Source organism: Leptonychotes weddellii, chromosome 12, assembly GCF_054177405.1.
Source record: "Leptonychotes weddellii isolate Sample4059 chromosome 12, ASM5417740v2, whole genome shotgun sequence".
NCBI classification, from domain to species: domain Eukaryota; kingdom Metazoa; phylum Chordata; class Mammalia; order Carnivora; family Phocidae; genus Leptonychotes; species Leptonychotes weddellii.
Window position 1 is genome coordinate 44,217,853 of NC_138380.1, and position 17,700 is coordinate 44,235,552.

The window sequence follows — 17,700 nt, forward strand, 5'->3', positions numbered from 1 at the left end:
CAACTCATTTATAATGAAACCATGACATCCACTCCACACTGAAATGTGGCAGAATAAAAGCAGGCCTAGTCACCATCCAAGTGAGAATCAACGCTTTGCTTATAAGCAGAGCCTATTTTTAATTTTTGCTCCAGTAGATGGAGTGGCTGCTTTACCTCTGGGAAGGCCCTACTCAGACTCAGTACAGTGAAGGCAGCCAGAGATTTCCTGGGGGAGGAGATTTGGACTTGTCATGCTAATAGGAACCACATGGGTCTCCAGGAACTAGACTGGAGGACAGGCCCTGGGTCTTGGGCTTCCCAGCATCTTGGTTACCTTTTCTCCTGCCTTCTCCAGTTGCCAGTACTCTGCTCTGAGCCTAAGCATCTGGGATCCTCCAGAGTCAAGATTTGGGAAGGGGGGAGGATAGGAGGGTGCAAGATTAGTGGATGAAAATGGGGAGGCTGCTTGATTAAATGAAAAACCCTAATTAATAGGACCCAGCATCAGGGGCCTGGGTCACCCCACCAGAAATTGGTACTTTCAATGGGATCTCTTCCTTTGGGCGCAGAAGGCCTTCCAGATTTGGGCTTCCGCTCTACCCTTCTCCACAGGGTAGACTAAATAAGTGGCCAGTTGAGGCAGCTGTCCAAACGTTCAGTCAGTGAAAGAGGGAAAGGTTTATTGAGTGTATATTAGGTGCCCCACATTCCAGTTACTGCAAAGGGAATGAAGATGGGCGACCTGCCCACAGGGAGCTTATAGTCTGATAGGCCTGAAGGATCAGTAAATGATCCAGAAAGTGAATAGTTCCAGGACAGAAATACAGACCAGGAAGGCAAACTGGGGGTTCTGCTTTTCTGTCCTTACCTCTCCCGCCTTGGGGAAGCTTATGACTTGCAACTTGACTGAATGGAGGGGCTAGCTACCCAGCTACTGGCACTATTTCCCCACCAGGAGAGAGGGCAGCACCTAGTTCCTCATCCTCTTTTCTGGGCCCTGACGGAGGGATCTTGGGGCCTGGAGCAAGGAGGGGCCTGGCGCGGTCAGGGGTTAGGCGGGGCTTGGGGCAGCCCCTGATGGCTCCCTTCCCGTCTCCTTTGCTCTCTCCTCTGTCCTCGCAGGGGAGAGCTGCGCTGGCGACAAGAGCCCGCCTGGGCAGGCGTCGTCCAAACGGGCGCGCACCGCCTACACGAGCGCGCAGCTGGTGGAGCTGGAGAAGGAATTCCACTTCAACCGCTACCTGTGCCGGCCGCGCCGCGTGGAGATGGCCAACCTGCTGAACCTCACCGAGCGCCAGATCAAGATCTGGTTCCAGAACCGCCGCATGAAGTACAAGAAGGATCAGAAGGGCAAGGGCATGCTGACGTCATCAGGGGGCCAGTCCCCAAGTCGCAGCCCCGTGCCCCCCGGCGCGGGCGGCTATCTGAACTCTATGCATTCGCTGGTCAACAGCGTCCCATATGAGCCCCAGTCGCCCCCGCCGTTCTCCAAGCCTCCCCAGGGCACCTATGGGCTGCCCCCCGCCTCCTACCCCGCACCCCTGCCAAGCTGCGCGCCCCCACCGCCCCCACCGAAGCGCTACACCGCGGCGGGGGCGGGGGGTACACCCGACTATGACCCGCACGGGCATGGCCTGCAGGGCAACGGCAGCTATGGGACCCCACACTTACAGGGAAGCCCCGTCTTCGTGGGGGGCAGCTATGTGGAGCCCATGAGCAACTCTGGGCCTGCCCTCTTTGGCCTAACTCACCTCCCCCACGCCGCCTCGGCAGCCATGGACTACGGGGGTGCTGGGCCGCTGGGCAGCGGCCACCATCACGGGCCCGGGCCAGGGGAGCCGCATCCCACCTACACGGACCTTACCGCCCACCATCCTTCTCAGGGAAGAATTCAGGAAGCCCCCAAGCTCACCCACCTGTGATGGTGGGCTCAGGGCTGCGCGCCAGGAGAGTCCCCCCGCCCCCCACCTTTCTTCTACCGTTTACTTTTGTTTTGTTTTAAGGTTCTTCCTGCCCTCCCTTTTTTCTCCCCCGCCCCCTCTACCTTCCCCCCACCCCGTTTTGTTTTCTTTGGTAACGCGTTTTTATAGTTTATGTGACGTAGCAATCTTGGTTGCTGGAATGGCCGTCAGTATCGGTAGCGATGTTTATCTCCTCCCACCCCTCGCTCGGCCGCTGGCCCTGCATCCTTTACCTTCTCTACTCTTTGATCAGAAACAGGGTATATGAACAAATTTTCTAGCCGAGTTCTTCAATGTGAATTTGTTCGTACATTATGGCTCCCGAGGGGAAGCAATTACTTTTTTTTATTTTTAGGTTTTTTTTTTTTTAAATTGCACTTCTTGTAAAGAGCGAGAAAAAAATCAAAGGCGCTTTGAAACAGGGGCTCCCTGTGCAAGGATGACTAAGTGTACGTCTTTCCGTGTGTGTATGCTGGTGAACAGTCAGATTTATTTATATTTTTTTTGCAAGCATTGAATAATCTAAGTTTTAAATATTATTTATCCCCATCCGTTCGTATTTATATTAAAGAAATTCTGTACCCTGATTGTTCAGAAGGTTTCTTGGGCCTTTTGTTCAATAGTGTATTGGCGTACATAGAAAAATTTTTATTTGAAAGGGAAATATAATTCCTTTATAAAAACGGTAATGATGCAATAATACCAGAGAGGATCCAGCTTTTGAAAACAGTGATTTAGGTTTGTAACATCCGGCGAAACTGAAAAAAAAAAAAATCTGTAAACGTGAAAAATGCTAGATTTGTTTTGAGAGTTCTACATTCCTTGCTGCTCACATTCTGAGAAACTAAACAAAAAAATAAATAAATAAAGTTTTTATTCTGAATAATATCCGTGTTCAGAAGGGGTTCTTTGGCCGAAGATGGGGGTCTGCGTGGAATTCAGGCAGAGGCGAACTGGCTGAGCAGGCCGCGGCAAGCCTTCCAGCTCCGGAGTGGGGCCTGGCCAGGCGGCTCGCCTGGGAGCACGGCGGATTCTTGGGAAGGCTGCAGGAGCTCCTGGAAGCGAGCAGCTCTGGAAACGCCGAGCGCCAGCCCGCTGGGCTGCCTGATTCCCAGTTGCCAAGGAGGGGCCTGCGCGGGCGCAGGGGCTGCGGACTGCTGAGTGCGGGAGAAACAAAAGGCAGCCAGCGCGAAGCGCGGCGGGGACTCACAGGTGCCCGAGAGGCCCCGCTGGGGAGTAAGGCAGGGCTGTCTTCTCCAAGATCTTCCTCCAGGTCAAAGCGGACCAGCCAGTGCTTTAACCTTGGGAATCATCAGCCGCGCGGAGGATGCCGAGCATTTCCGGACTCTCTGTGGATGCTCTTCGGTCCCTGATCTCTCCAGGAGGAAAGAATGACTCCTAAAATCGCCCCTGGGAGCTAGGCAGCTCGAAGGAGACACAGCTTCACCCAGGTCTCCAGCAAAAGAAAGGCTGAACTCCCAGGAGCCTCCCCGCGCCCTTCCCTGGACTGCTGGAGTCCCAGCTTCGTCTTCATCCCGGAATTTAGGATTTGGCATCCCCTGGATTTATTTCCTCTCCTTCATCCCTCCTCACTCTCCTTTTATGGCCCAGGGGGAGGAGGAGAGAGAAAGGAGATTGGTATCTTTCTAATAAAAATGCAATTTTATAAGTACTTATTTCATTTGATGCTGCAGGAGCTAAACATTACATTTCTACTCGTGGATTTAAGATAGGGCTGCCTACTGACTGGCTGGCAGATGCAAAAGCAGGCACAGGAAAGGGAAATATTTTTATTTTCAAATTAAAGAATTGCTTGGAGAAGGAACCAAATTCAGAAAGTGAAAACCTCAGAACTGTATCCCCATCAACATCCCCTTTCTAAATTGGAAGTGAGAAACCACCTGCGTCTCGGGATCAGAAGCATCTGATGTGAGAAATAAATCAGTCTTCTCCCTGGGTTGTATCTTTCAGAGACGGAGGTGAAAAATGTCGCCATTTTGTTTGCGATCCCAAATATCCATCATCATGGCCTCTATCTTTCCCCTGAGAAGCTCCCTCAGATGATCTTTAGAAATAGGCACTGGAGCCATTTTGGGGTATCTCCTCGGTTCACAGGAGCTGCTTTTAGGGAACCTTCTCACATTTTAAGAAAAAGAAAAAGGCTTGGAAGATGCAAAGCCAGGCAGCTATAGAGATCTGGGTGTTTATGTCACAGCCAGAGATGCTTCTCCCACATCTGTTCTGGGGCTCTTGATACACACATATATATATTTTTATTTTAAAAGAGTTTGGGCTATGGAAGGAGTAGATTTGCTCCCCACCCCACTCCAACCTCCCTGCCGAAATATGGCGCACTTCAGAAATGCGGAGTCTGGAAAACCAGTCTTTGTGAGGACTGGAGCTTCCGCTCTTTGGTTGTTCAGATCTGAACTGAACAGGCTAAACAACCACAGAAGTGTTCTTATGAGTAATAATTTTACAGAAGTATATAAAATTACCTTGTAAAATAAGGGAGACTGGAGAGAGTGTAAGAGAGAGAGCGAGAGCGAGCGAGCGCTATCCATTCACAGATGAAAATCTTTCAGAGATACCACTATTTGAACCCATTTCTAAAATCTGCTGTTTAGCTGAGAGGGGACTGGTTTGGAGGCATCCTCCTTCCCTCAGGGCACAGATTTTTAAATGAGATTCCAATACGATTCACCGTATCTTGGCAGTCAAAACATTCATTTTAGGTTTCAAAGAGAAAATATTGGTCTCACCTCCAGCTTCAAAGATATTAAAAATAAGTCCTTATTAAAATATGCCTGAGTTAAAGTAATAGATTTGGGGAAGATTTCAATGTTAAATGGCCAAAAAAAAGGGTTTGCTTCCAGATGGTATTTGAATTAAGGCCGCTGAGGCGAGCAGAAAGCTCTCACCCACGCAGCCCCTGACAAAGCCTCAGCGATATGGGGGCAGCGCTTCTCCCTCGCCATAACTCCCCCTCCCCTTAACCCCTCAGTATTATTTCTGGTAAAAGCAAATGCCAAAAGTCACTATCCCAGAATGTGCAAAAGCACCTTTCCTAAAAGCAGCCTTATAACTCTTCCTGCTGCCAAAACGATATCTTTAAAAAGACTAGTTTTCCTTGTTTACTTGCGTTTCCTGCTCTCCTCTTTGCTCGGCCACATTTGATCTTGGAAAGAGCTCGAAGCTGAAATGTGTTCTTAAGGGCCAGAAGCTGTCAAGGCTTTTGGTGAGCAAGATTGATCGCACCCAGACTTCCTTCAGAGCTTTGTTTGGAATAAAAGCAAGAAAACTGAAAAACCTCACATTTTCCAAAATAGCATCTCTATCTGTAAGGCGATGCTCTGGGCTAGTCAATGATGGAGGCCACTTTATATCTAATTTCCACCCAAGCCCCCTTTGATGCCGGCCTCAGAAATGGAGTCCTAGCCTTGTGCCGTGGTCAGCCTTTCTTGTTTTCTACGTAGATTTTTCTCCCCCACCAACTTCTCTCTCCCTGGCCATCAGAATGATTTATTTTCCTGCCACGGATGCCTGCCGGCCTGGGGGAGTCTGATCACTTGGTCCATTTCAAAGGAAGCAAAAGCGAATCATCATCCTCAGGGTTTGAGGGAAAAGAGATACCTGCAGATTTCTCTCTCAGCCTCCTCCCCTCTTTCTGGCTTGGTGGATTTTTTAAAAGTTATTGTTTGGTACCTAAAGGTGTTATCTTTTGAACCCTCCAGCACAGTCCAAGATGCCCTCAGTCTCAAGTCTCCGAATTGGAAAAAAAAAGAGAGCGAGAAAAGAGAACCTTTACAATTCCTCCTGAGGTTGCCCTCTCTCACCTGCGGTGCTTGTTTCCCACAGCAGAACCTGAGTGCAAACATCCCTGGTGGCCAAGGAGCAGAAAGGTGCGGGAGACAATTGGGGCTGCCAGGGAGCACGCTTTGCCTCTGAACCCACAAGCCCCCAGTCGGAGCGACAAGAACCAGGAGAAAAAGGAGACGAAAAGAGACAGAAAAAAAAAAAAAAAAAAAAAAAAAAAAGAGAGGAACAAGCACCTTCTCCCTCCCTGCTGCTAACTTCCAACAGACTTCCTGGAAATCAGAAATACTCACCGCACCCGAGCCCTTAAGGGTATGAAACCCAGAATGCCAGGAGCCGCAGGAGCCTGCTCGGGGTGGCATTGCTTTGGCTGGCCGCTGCCCTGGCTACAGGGATTTGGACACATGGACCTGGGGTTGTTGTCTTGCTTGGCACATGCATCTATCTTTCTCCAGCCACTCTTGAAAAGTTGATGGCACAGGAAGGTTGGGAAGCTTCGAGAGCCGCCTCCCGTCTTCCGCTTCCCTCTGGAGCCAGATGCATAGCTGCCTTGGAAAAGCCGGCTAACAATGGGCCGGGGTCCGGGTCCGAGGGGCGCGCACTCGGAGCTGGGCTTTGGGAGGGGGGCGAGGGCGTGCAGGAGAGGTTTGGCGAAGGAGAGGAGGATAGAAGTGAGAGGGAAGGGGAGAGGGGAGAAGAGGGAAAAAGAGGAAAAGAGGGAAAGACAGAGAGGAAAGAAAACAGGGATCACTTCTGAGATCCAGGAACTGGTTTTAGAAAAGGGGGAGGAGGAAAGGGGAAATAAAAGAGGGGAGACCCCAAAATGAATCCTTTCTTTTCTGTGTCTCCTCTCTCTCCTTCTCCTTCTCTCTCTTTCTCCCTCTCTCTCTTTCTCTCTCTCTCTCCCCCTCTCCCTCCCTCCCTCCTTCCCTCTCTCTTTCTTCTCCCTGTCTCACCTCCCCTCTCCCTCTGCTCCTTCCTCCAGCCTTAGCAGAACTTATGTGGCTGGGATGCGGGGCTCTCGGGTGTCAAAACTTTGAAGATTAATGGATTACTTTGTTAATGACTGCAGGCGTCAGACTGAGGTGCTTAAATGATTTGTGAGGTGCGAGGCGTCTTCCCGACAGTCCCAAACAATGCGCGGAGTGTGCGGGGGAGGCAGAGGGCAGCCGCCGGCGGGCCCGGCAGCAGGGCTTACACTCGCACACACTCGCACTCCACACACTCCCGGGCGCACACACAGCAGATCTATGCTGATCAGGAGGCAGGCAGGCACCCTCGCCCCCACGCACTCCCGGGCATCCCCACCCACACCCACATATATGTATTTTTGCCATGAAAAAAGTGTAAATAAAGCCTCGCTGGCCCCCAATGAGGCGTTCCTTCCCGACTTTTTTGGATCAATCAAACAGACAGTGGCTTCTTTTGATTAAAGCCCAAATTGTCATTGGGCAGAAGCAATCATGTGACAGCCAATTCGGTCCAATTTCAACCTTGTCTCCATGAATTCAATAGTTTAATAGTAGCGCGGTCCCCATACGGCTGTAATCAGTGAATTAGAAAAAAAACACCCCAGCAGCGATCTTCTATGATAGATTTTTTTTCCCTCTGCTCTCGCCTTTTTCCTGGGCCTTGCCCCCCCAAAGCCCCTCCAGAAGAGGGAACTTTTTCTCCGAGGGGGCTCCAAGGAGAAGGCCATGAATTACGAATTTGAGCGAGAGATTGGTTTTATCAATAGCCAGCCGTCGCTCGCTGAGTGCCTGACATCTTTTCCCCCTGTCGCTGATACATTTCAAAGTTCATCAATCAAGACCTCGACGCTTTCACACTCGACACTGATTCCTCCTCCTTTTGAGCAGACCATTCCCAGCCTGAACCCGGGCAGTCACCCTCGCCACGGCGCTGGCGGCCGCCCCAAGCCGAGCCCCGCGGGCAGCCGCGGCAGCCCAGTGCCCGCCGGCGCCCTGCAGCCGCCCGAGTACCCCTGGATGAAGGAGAAGAAGGCGGCCAAGAAAACCGCGCTGCCGCCTGCCTCTGCCGCCGCCGCCGCCGCCGCCGCCACCGGCCCTGCCTGCCTCGGCCACAAAGGTCAGTCCAAAGACTTGGCCCCAGGTCCCGGGACCCTTTTCCCCCTTCTGGGCTGCCCGGGGAGCGGCTATGGGGGAGGGGAGCGTGGGCTGGGAGAGAAGGGGGAGAGAGGGAGAGATGCTTGGCTGCCTTCCCTTCCCCTGTGGGCTCAGGAGTGGGTCTGCTGGAGAGAAAAGGGATCCTGCGCTGCACAATGAGACACATATATATTTTTAAGAAGAGGGGGGGAAAACTTTCCCTAACTTGTGTAATGTGGGATGATTTATTTGAGTTGGAACTGACCTCCTCTTGTCTAGTTGTCCTAGAGTTTGGCTTTTTGACAGTAATGAAGAGTGATAGATCGCTCTTGCTCAGCTAAGCAGCTGATGCATTAATTATAAATTGTGGTGTGGCTAATATAAAGTTTGCTCCCGGATGGAGAGGTTGGGGGGAGCCACAGGCAGCAATTTGATGGAGGTGGAAGAGATGGGGTCTCCCCGGGCTGGGCTCCCAGGAAAGGCACAATAGCTCTACTGCATCCAGGGCGGCCATTTTGTTGCAGTTGATCTTTTCTGCTATATTTATTCTCCAGTGGAATAACCCCGCTCGGACCCCTCCACCTCCAACTGTGCGTGTGTCTCTTGTTGGTTTCCCTTTCCGCAGAATCCCTGGAAATCGCCGATGGCAGCGGCGGGGGCTCGCGGCGCCTGAGAACTGCTTACACCAACACGCAGCTTTTAGAGCTGGAAAAAGAATTTCATTTCAACAAGTACCTTTGCAGACCCCGAAGGGTGGAAATTGCAGCGCTGCTGGATTTGACTGAGAGACAAGTGAAAGTGTGGTTTCAGAACCGGAGGATGAAGCACAAGAGGCAGACCCAGTGCAAGGAGAACCAAAACAGCGAAGGGAAATTTAAAAGCCTCGAAGACTCTGAGAAAGTGGAGGAGGACGAGGAAGAGAAGTCGCTCTTTGAGCAAGCCCTCAGCGTCTCCGGGGCCCTTCTGGAGAGGGAAGGTTACACTTTTCAGCAAAATGCCCTCTCTCAGCAGCAGGCTCCCAATGGACACAATGGCGACTCCCAAAGTTTCCCAGTTTCGCCTTTAACCAGCAATGAGAAAAATCTGAAACATTTTCAGCACCAGTCACCCACTGTTTCTAACTGCTTGCCAACAATGGGCCAGAACTGTGGCTCTGGCCTAAACAATGACAGTCCCGAGGCCCTCGAGGTCCCCTCTTTGCAGGACTTTAACGTCTTTTGCACAGATTCCTGCCTGCAGCTTTCAGACGCAGTCTCGCCCAGTTTGCCAGGGTCCCTCGACAGCCCCGTAGATATTTCAGCTGACAGCTTTGACTTTTTTACAGACACACTCACCACAATCGACTTGCAGCATCTGAATTACTAAAAACATTAAAGCAAAACAAAGCATCACAAAACAAAAACCCCTTTGACCAGGTGGTTTGGCCTTCTTTTATTCCGAGAGTTGATTTTTCTTTTCTTTTCTTCTTGACCTACCCTGTCTCTCCTCTAAATGTGGAAGATTTTCTGTTTAGTGGTTCTCCTGATCCAGTTTCAGAGCCATCTTTTCCAGATTATTTTGGAGTTTTAGTTGTTCTGAATCGAATCCAACGACCCTCTATGTGATTTCCCGAAAGCAATATAGAAGGCCTGCAAGAAAGTGATCATATAATTGTATCTTCACTTTCTTTTTATTTTTGTATTACATTAGGATGCATTGTCATGAGTATTTTTGGTAGAATAAATTCTCCTTTGCTATAAGTAGCTTTCTTATTTTTTTTTCCTCCCCCCTCTTTCTCAAGGCTCATAATGGTTTCTTTTCCCTCTTTTAGTCTAATTTGGTAAATAAAATTCTGGTCACAATTCATCTTCTTTTTCAATTTTAATATATTTATTAAGGGGGCATGTTCAAAGTCTTCAAATAGACAACAACAAAAAAGAAAGCCAGAAAATGGTTAGGACTTCTGAGAAGTGTTCTTTTTCTTTTTTTCTTTTTTCTTTCTTTCTTTTTAAAGGGAATGGATTTGGTTTTTCAGTGTAGAGGTTCAAGCCATAGATTTAAATTGGTAATAGAAACAGGATTGGGCAGCCTCAGAGTTGGGCCAAACCCAAGCTTTTGAAAGTGGAGAAATAAAGTGCCTACAGAAACCCCCAACTCCAGGAAGGAGGAACATGGAGTTTCTTTAACAAGCTACCAGTCTTCGGGTCAATAACTAAGTTATCAACAATTCATTTATTTATACACATTTGTTTCAAACATCTACATTCCAACCCCTCCCCCACAATCCCGGAAACATTTTCAGTGTGGTCGATTAGTCTCCCAGCTGTTGATGGGTCGAGGCAAACAGACCTAAAAGGTAGAGAAAAACAAAAACAAAACAAAACAATGGTTACTAGCTGGAAAATGCACTTCAGAAAGGGTTCTTTCCAATCCTCTGGTTCAGTCATTCTAGGATTCTTTTTTCAGGGTCAGAAAAATCAATATTTCATTCTTAAATCTGTTTACATGGCAAATAATGGATCATTAAAGCTGTGAAGTCAGGTTACCAAGTTGAGACTTAAATTGGAGAGTTTGTGCGCCCTAGGTTATAAATTAACCCAGTTTCTAGAGAGGGAAAGAGAAAAAGCACTTTAAATGAAATACCAATAAAATGTGATCCAGGGCACGTTACTGGGTTGTTCTGGTTTTTTTCCCCCCTTCTTCCATCTCCCCATGCTGATTTTTCCCTTATTGAGCTCTGCTACTTACTTACCGTGAGAAAACGCAGCGTGTAAGCAACATGTGTGGGGGGCGGGTTGATTTAGGAACCCGGCTCTTAAAAGCTAAGGCTTGGAAGTTACAATGAAATCGCGATCTTTCTCTATGGGTTTGCACCCTACCTTCCTCCACCCTTTTGCCCCCGAAATCCTGGCAGCGGCGGAGGCGTGTGAGGACCCCGGCGGGTCTCCAGCCCCAGGCGCAGAGCTGAGCAGGGCGGCCCGGCCGCAGCCAGGGCTGAGCCGCTGCTGTTTGAGATTCGTCCTACGCTCATAAATCAAACGCTTTCTATGAATGAGAATGTCATCAAAGAGATCAATTGCAGGAACACATGCACAAATAAAAATCCTCTTACGTATTTGCCGGGGATCCCCGTCCGAAAGCATTAAGTTAGAAGGCGTTTAGTCATAATTCATTTTTATTGCTCTTTTAAAACAACAGCTTGGCTGAGCCGCGGATGCCATGAACAGCTCCGGGCCTCCGCGGCGTTTTGTCTCCTCCTTGCTCCTTCCCTTTCTAGTAGAAGAGCCCTGAAAGAGGCGTTTTGAGCCCAGCAAGTCGCTTGCAGGCCATCATTTAACTAGTGACCAAGCTCTCCTTTCGCCCACTCTCCCAGGGCATTTAAAGAGACTTTAGCTCGAGTCCTGGGGCGCTGGCCTACACGCTCAGAAAACCAGGGTCTTCCACACGGCGGAACGAGCCCCAGGATTTCGTGGGGGTGGGGAAAGAACGGAGCTACGGAAGCCTTACGGGCTCGAGGCCAGAGGAGACTGCCTTTGTAAGCAACACCGGGAGAGCAGCGCTCTGGGCGGCCAGCCGGGGCGGAGCGGGCTCGGCTGCGAGCGTCCGGCCTGCCGGGAGCCGGGAGCGGTGCGCGGAGGTGGGTCGGTCTCTGGCGCGAGTGCTTGCGGGCTTAAGTGCAAGTGCATCCATGTGGTCCCAAGAAAAACACCCCCACCCGTGCTGGCTCTGGAATGAGGCCCGGAGGGAGGAAGACAAGTGGAAGGAGTGGAGCGCGGAGGCCGAGAACTAGCGGAGGAAGGAGAGTGGTTGCGGCCCGAGGCGGCTTTGTGGCTCAAGCCCTGCGGCCAAGGGGCTTGCGCAAACCCGGGCTGAAGAAGCCAACAAAGGGACAGGAATGAGACCAGGGGAAAGGAGACCGTCCGCAATGCCAGCCCGGACCTTCTCACGTCCTGCCTCCTCCCCGACAGGAGCCCCTTCTCTCCCCATCGTTGGAAGCCTGGAGCTCCTAAGGAAGCCGCCTCCAGGAGGGCCGCCTTTCCTTTTCCCTTCTCGAAGATGAACGTCCCCAGGTGCTGAAATTGGGGCAGGAGTGACTTTTCCTGTCTGTGCTCTCTCTTAACCGCGGTTGGGGATGGGTCAAAGGTCACAGAAAAATACCATTTCAAAAGAAAATGTTTGGGGGAAAATGTTTCTTTGCTACTGAGGGAATCCGTAGTCAAATGTCTGCAAGAGTTTCCCCTCATGGGGGGGGGGGAGGGGGCAGGTTGGGGGGGAGGGAAACTTCTATATGTGGAGAACAGAAGGCAGAAACCTGAAACGTTGACTAACACATTTGAAATGTGCCTGCCTCAAGCAAAACTTCCTTCTTCTAACTGGGGAGGGAAAGGTAGAGGGGAGTGGGAACCCCATCCTCAGATAAATTTTATCTGTCCGATTCCGGTGTGGTAAACAGGGTCAGGGAAAAATCTATACTGCACTGGCTGCAAAAGCTTCTTGGATGATCTCTGGATTTCTTTTACCTAAGAATGCATCAATTCTCGGTCTTAGTTTGGCATTTTTCTCTCTACAAGCCAAGGGTTGACACGAAACCTAATAGTAAACAGCAATTAACGACCCCGTCAGCATCAGGGTAGGATGAGGGTGATGGAGAACAGGACCCCTGGCCTGGGATGACGCTCAGATTTGCACGTGTCTCTCTAGGGAAAGACTTGAAGGTTCACACAAGGAACTACACAGTCAGTTACAAAGGGGAGGAGGTGTTGTTGGGGAAGAAGAAAATATCCCGTCCACCATCAGCCATCTGTCCACCGCCCCTCCCACCTGCCAGCCCCCCCTACCCACTTCAGACGTGCAGTAGAATGGCGGGGGGGGGGGGGCTAGTGGATAAAGGAAGCTCTACCACTCCTAACATCCCCCTCCAGAAAACGAGCACCATTGCGGGGGGAGTCCAGCGTATTTTGCTGGCGCTGTGGTCTCGCCCTTTGAGGCCCCTGCCGGAGCGCGCAGACTCCTGGGTCCCGGGGAGCCGGCAGATGGCCTGCAGCGCACCGCCCGGCCCCCACGCTAGCCACGTCCGCTAGCGTCATCTTTCTCCCCCGCCTCCTACCCTTCAAAATCTAGCGGCCGAGCTGCTCGGGATCCCGTAGGGCTCCCGGAGCAAAGCTGAGTGGGGAGGAGAAAGGGGCGGAGAGCGAGGAGAGAGGGAGGGCGAAGAGCCCGGCCACCCCCGGCCTTTTCCGGCAAGCTTAACTACTACCAATCACCCGCACCCGGGCGTCAAATTACAGAAGCTCCTCATTGCCTTGCTAATAATCAGTTGGGGTGGAGGGAGTAGGGTTCGGAGACCCTCCTTGGAGAAGGGAAGTTTTTTTTTTTTTTTCCTTGCTCCTGTCCCCTCCACGCCCACCCGGAGTCCTCCAGGCCAATCCTCTGCGCACTTCCCTCTCCCTTCGGAGCTTGGAGAGCTGGTGGCCTGGCCTCGTCCTACGCCACTATCCCCTGCGCTCCTCACTGCCCCGACCTCACCGCAGGGACTGTGTAGTAAAAGCGCCCGGGGAGCTACCCTTCCTGCTCCGCGCACTACGGGCTCGGCCCCTGATCTAGTGGCAGGCCGGGGAGCTCTGGCCCACTGATTCCCGACCCAAGAGAGACGGAGCCCTCTTCCCTTCTCACCTCTTGCCAGTTCATCTTTCTGTGCACGGTGGGGAAGGGGCGGAGACGGGGATGCCTCCCAGCCCCCACCTCCCGGAGAGGGGGGAGAGCGGAGCGGAGACGGCGCGCGCAGAAGGTGGCTTCTGCTCCCCTTCGGCCCAGCGCTCCGAATCTGCCCTTACAGCCGCCGCAGCTGCTGCCGCCGCCTGGGCTGCCTGGGGGGGCGACTGCGCGTCACCTAGACTGAGGAGCGCCGGGGATTTAAATGCCACTGAAACGGTGATCCATCACCGCGGGAGCCAGCAAACTTTCGCAGGAGGCTCCGCCATTGGCTGACATAGTCACGTGCCCCTCCCCCGGCGCCCTCCGCCCTCGCGCCCCCCCTCTTGCGCACTGTACATTCATATCATTTTTCTTCTCCGGCCCCATGGAGGAAGTGAGAAAGTTGGCACGGTCACCCAGGGCTTCGCAGGACCCGGTCCCTCAGTGACAGATGGACAATGCAAGAATGAACTCCTTCCTGGAATACCCCATCCTCAGCGGTGGCGACTCAGGGACCTGCTCAGCGCGAGCCTACCCTTCCGACCATGGAATTACAACTTTCCAGTCGTGCGCGGTCAGTGCTAACAGCTGTGGCGGCGACGACCGCTTCCTAGTGGGCAGGGGGGTGCAGATCAGCCCACCCCACCACCACCACCATCACCACCCCCAACCGGCCACCTACCAGACTCCCGGGAACCTGGGGGTGTCCTACTCCCATTCGAGTTGTGGTCCAAGCTATGGCGCGCAGAACTTCGGCGCGCCTTACAGCCCTTACGCGTTAAATCAGGAAGCAGAAGTAAGTGGTGGGTACCCCTCGTGCGCTCCCGCAGTTTACTCTGGAAATCTCTCATCTCCCATGGTCCAGCATCACCACCACCACCAGGGTTATGCTGGGGGCGCGGTGGGCTCGCCTCAGTACATTCACCACTCATATGGACAAGAGCACCAGAGCCTGGCCCTGGCCACGTATAATAACTCCTTGTCCCCTCTCCACGCCAGCCACCAAGAAGCCTGTCACTCCCCTACATCAGAGACGTCTTCTCCAGCGCAGACCTTTGACTGGATGAAAGTCAAAAGAAACCCTCCCAAAACAGGTCAGTCTTGCCATTCCTTGGATGGTCCTTGATGGTTCTGGAAGGAGCTTGTTTGCTTAGTTGCCAAGGAAAATTAATACTTTTTTTTTTTTTTAAGTTCTTGCTTCCCACCGGTGTTGTTGAGTGTGGAGAGATTGTCCAGGTGTGTGGGGCAAAGGAGCATATGGGACTGTTGTGTTTTCCAAAGGGCTGAGTTTTAGAGGTTCTGGAATAGGAAGTGGGTAGGGTTGTGTGTGTGTGTGTGTGTGTGTGGTGGGGTGGTTCTGTTAATATCTCCAGGCTCCATTAATCACAGGTCTGACCATTCTAATGGTTGACTTCAGATTAACACTTTACACCTCATCAGTCACCTTTCCCAGCCTAGTTTCTGTTGAGAAATTCTTGATCTCCCCTCCCCTCTACCTGAATGTTGCTCTGAAGCGTGTAGGGGCTCTCATATGGATTGTAAAAATTTTTCTTTCTCTCTCATCGCTCCCCACCATGCCCCCAGGGAAAGTTGGAGAGTATGGCTACGTGGGTCAACCCAATGCAGTGCGCACCAACTTCACCACGAAGCAGCTCACTGAGCTGGAAAAGGAGTTCCACTTCAATAAGTACCTGACGCGCGCCCGCAGGGTGGAGATTGCCGCATCCCTGCAGCTCAATGAGACCCAGGTGAAGATCTGGTTCCAGAACCGCCGGATGAAGCAGAAGAAACGAGAGAAGGAGGGCCTCTTGCCTATCTCTCCTGCCACCCCGCCAGGAAGTGAGGAGAAGGCCGAGGAATCTTCAGAGAAGTCCAGCTCTTCGCCCTGCATTCCTTCCCCAGGGTCTTCTACCTCAGACACTCTGACTACCTCCCACTGAGGCCCACCCAGCCCCAAGACTCCACAGCCCAGGCTACTCTGAGGGCTGGGGACTTCCTACCCAAAGCACATTCTTAGCTTATCTTCCTTTCCATTTACAGTCTCTCTCTTCCTTTCTGATCCTATCTGGGGAGCTCCTGGCCAGGATAAGGTGTTTCCAGAGAATTCTAGATTAGAGGCTTGATTGGTGTGTGTGTGCTAACTCCTTGATGCAGATTAGGTGCCATAATCAATTTTTTGATGGCCCCCAACACCCCTCCCTACTTTTAGGAGATTTCCACAGAATCTGTTCCTTTCAGATGTCCTTTGGAATATAGTCTCCTTTGCCAGCAGAAACATGTCAGAGGGAGGCCTATCCTTTACCTATCTGTGTATTTACAGTTCTCCCCTACTTTGCCCTTAAAGTGGGATAGAGAGAAAGGAGAGTCCAGCTCATAAAGAAGAGATGCACTATGAGCGTGTTTACACAATTAAATCATCCCTTAATTTAATTCAATTTCATGTGTGTGTTTGCTGGTTGTAAATACTTTGTCCTGAGAGATTTATCTTTATACAGATTTTCTAGAAATGTTTAGATCAAGTGACTAAAACAGGGTGGGTAACTCAAACTGGTACAATTTTATATGTGATTATGGGTTAAAGAATAAAATTGCTCACTTAAACTCAGTCAGATGCCTCAGAGGGTAGCCTGCATTTGTTCTTTCAATGAGTTAAGAAGGCCTGCAGAACACAAGGTTCAAAACCTTGCTTCCTGTGCTAAGTCTCTCCCCATCCCCACCTGTTTATTGTTTCACTGGCCACACTATTTGAAATTTGTGCTGGATTATTCAGAACCTAAAGGTATTATTCAAACCAGCTTCTTCCTTCCACAGTTATCTTAGCTGGATATGATGTATTTTCAGCTCAATTGTTAATGTGATGGATGGCACAATGAATGTATATTTTGTGTGATTCGTGAATAGTCTTTTGCATGTCGCACAATGTTTTGATGTCCCTGAAGTACCACACTGAGTTATATCAGTTATTCTTTGTGAGCCTATGATATTCCCCCTTTCCTGTACAATCATGAACAGCTCTGAGATCGTGGAGTAATGTGATCCAGAGCAGAGTTTACGGGTCTTAAGATGTCTGTAATAAATATATTCAAGTTTCACATAAGCTTAAGCATCCCTGTATTTGGGTTGGCTACAATTTGTTGGCTTATTTCACGTGGGGAGGGGGGAAGGGTGATGTGTACTTTCAGAGGTGGGCCTTTTCTTGAAAAAAGTAAATGCTTTCCATTATGTAGCTGAAACTTCCCCTATGAGTGTCATAGCACCTAGCTGCTGCCTATTTAATAGGTTGATTTTCTTTAAAATAACAATAGTTCCTTTATTATAATCCAAGTTCATAATGGAAAAAAATGAATGGTGAAGAAATTTATGAAGCAGATCTATTTTTGAAACAAACATGAATACTTCCTGGGTCAAGTGCTAACCTTTTCACCTCCAACTGAATGTTGACGTATATATAAACAGAACCCCCTTCAAAAGCCCAAACTCTTCAGTCCGTCTTTCCTCACATCAGTGAACCAAGAGCTAAGAGATTCACATTTAATGAGCTCCAGTATAAAGCTGTTTGAGGACAAGACCTCCACCTCACCCCTCTTCTTTTTCGGCTTGTCAAGCAGTGTTCCAGTATAGTCCACCCTTTAAACTGAGTATGGTCTATTTTCAGTAAACTCGCTGTATCTCTCCTCCCATCCCTCCTGTCAGTGTCCGTCCCTTCCTGCCACTCTATACACGTTCTCCTGCCCACCCTCTCTGGGTTACACATCTCATTCCCATCAGATTCGGCTTTGATTTCATAGCCAGCATGGCTGTCATGGGTCTGCTCTAATCCATGACCCAGTTCTAATCCCCTAACCCAGAAAAAAAGTTTTTATTTTCTTCTCTGGGCTCAACAGATTCTTCCAGGTGACCTTTTGAAAGCTGCCCTGAAGTCTTTCGATATTCAAGTTGCTTCCAACCGAGGCAAGTGTCTGCTCTCGAACAGAGGAAGCCAGCAAATCAAAGTGTTCAAAATGGCTCTCCCCCCAGACCTCTTACTTTTCCTTTACCTTCGCACATTTTCAGAGGCTTTAATTTAGCCCCAAGGGTAGAGGAGAAATACAGCATCACAAATAGAGGCATATGACTTCCTTCCTCTCCAAAGGCTGTTTTACAAAGGATGGGCTGGCAGTGGGA

The 17,700-nt window shown here is 50.6% G+C and overlaps 3 protein-coding genes and 1 long non-coding RNA gene across 8 annotated transcripts in view; 3 read left to right on the forward strand and 1 right to left on the reverse strand.

Annotated features, from left to right (window-relative positions):
- HOXA3 (homeobox A3) overlaps positions 1–2,828 on the forward strand; it is a 32,701-nt gene extending 29,873 nt beyond the window's left edge. For all 3 annotated transcript variants that reach the window (XM_081800362.1, XM_081800363.1, XM_031027854.2), the window contains one exon: positions 1,104–2,828. In XM_081800362.1, coding sequence (XP_081656488.1) covers positions 1,104–1,903 — 800 coding nt within the window. In that variant the 3' untranslated portion in view covers positions 1,904–2,828. The remainder of the gene's footprint in view (positions 1–1,103) is intronic.
- HOXA2 (homeobox A2) overlaps positions 1–10,512 on the forward strand; it is a 22,698-nt gene extending 12,186 nt beyond the window's left edge. The window contains exons 2-3 of the mRNA XM_006731527.3: positions 5,804–7,846; positions 8,489–10,512. Of these exons, the coding sequence (XP_006731590.1) occupies positions 7,456–7,846; positions 8,489–9,228 (1,131 nt within the window). The 5' untranslated portion in view covers positions 5,804–7,455 and the 3' untranslated portion in view covers positions 9,229–10,512. The remainder of the gene's footprint in view (positions 1–5,803; positions 7,847–8,488) is intronic.
- LOC115940326 (uncharacterized) lies at positions 10,056–13,820 on the reverse strand. Its single transcript, XR_004075094.2, has 2 exons — positions 13,516–13,820; positions 10,056–10,191 (listed from the first exon to the last, which is right to left on the reverse strand). It is a non-coding gene; the product is annotated as an uncharacterized LOC115940326 (long non-coding RNA).
- Positions 10,950–16,633, forward strand: HOXA1 (homeobox A1). Of its 3 annotated transcripts, XM_006731526.3 has the most exons (4): positions 10,950–11,912; positions 13,928–14,332; positions 14,536–14,630; positions 15,121–15,259. In XM_006731526.3, the coding sequence occupies exons 2-3, from the start codon at positions 13,988–13,990 to the stop codon at positions 14,593–14,595; spliced, it is 405 nt and encodes a 134-aa protein (XP_006731589.1). In that variant the 5' UTR covers positions 10,950–11,912; positions 13,928–13,987; the 3' UTR covers positions 14,596–14,630; positions 15,121–15,259. The 3 variants fall into 3 exon arrangements, with proteins under 3 accessions (XP_006731589.1, XP_006731588.1, XP_081656491.1); XM_006731525.3 differs by having other exon boundaries at positions 13,928–14,630; positions 15,121–16,633; XM_081800365.1 differs by having other exon boundaries at positions 13,932–14,630; positions 15,121–16,633.
- The last annotated feature ends 1,067 nt before the right edge of the window (positions 16,634–17,700 follow it).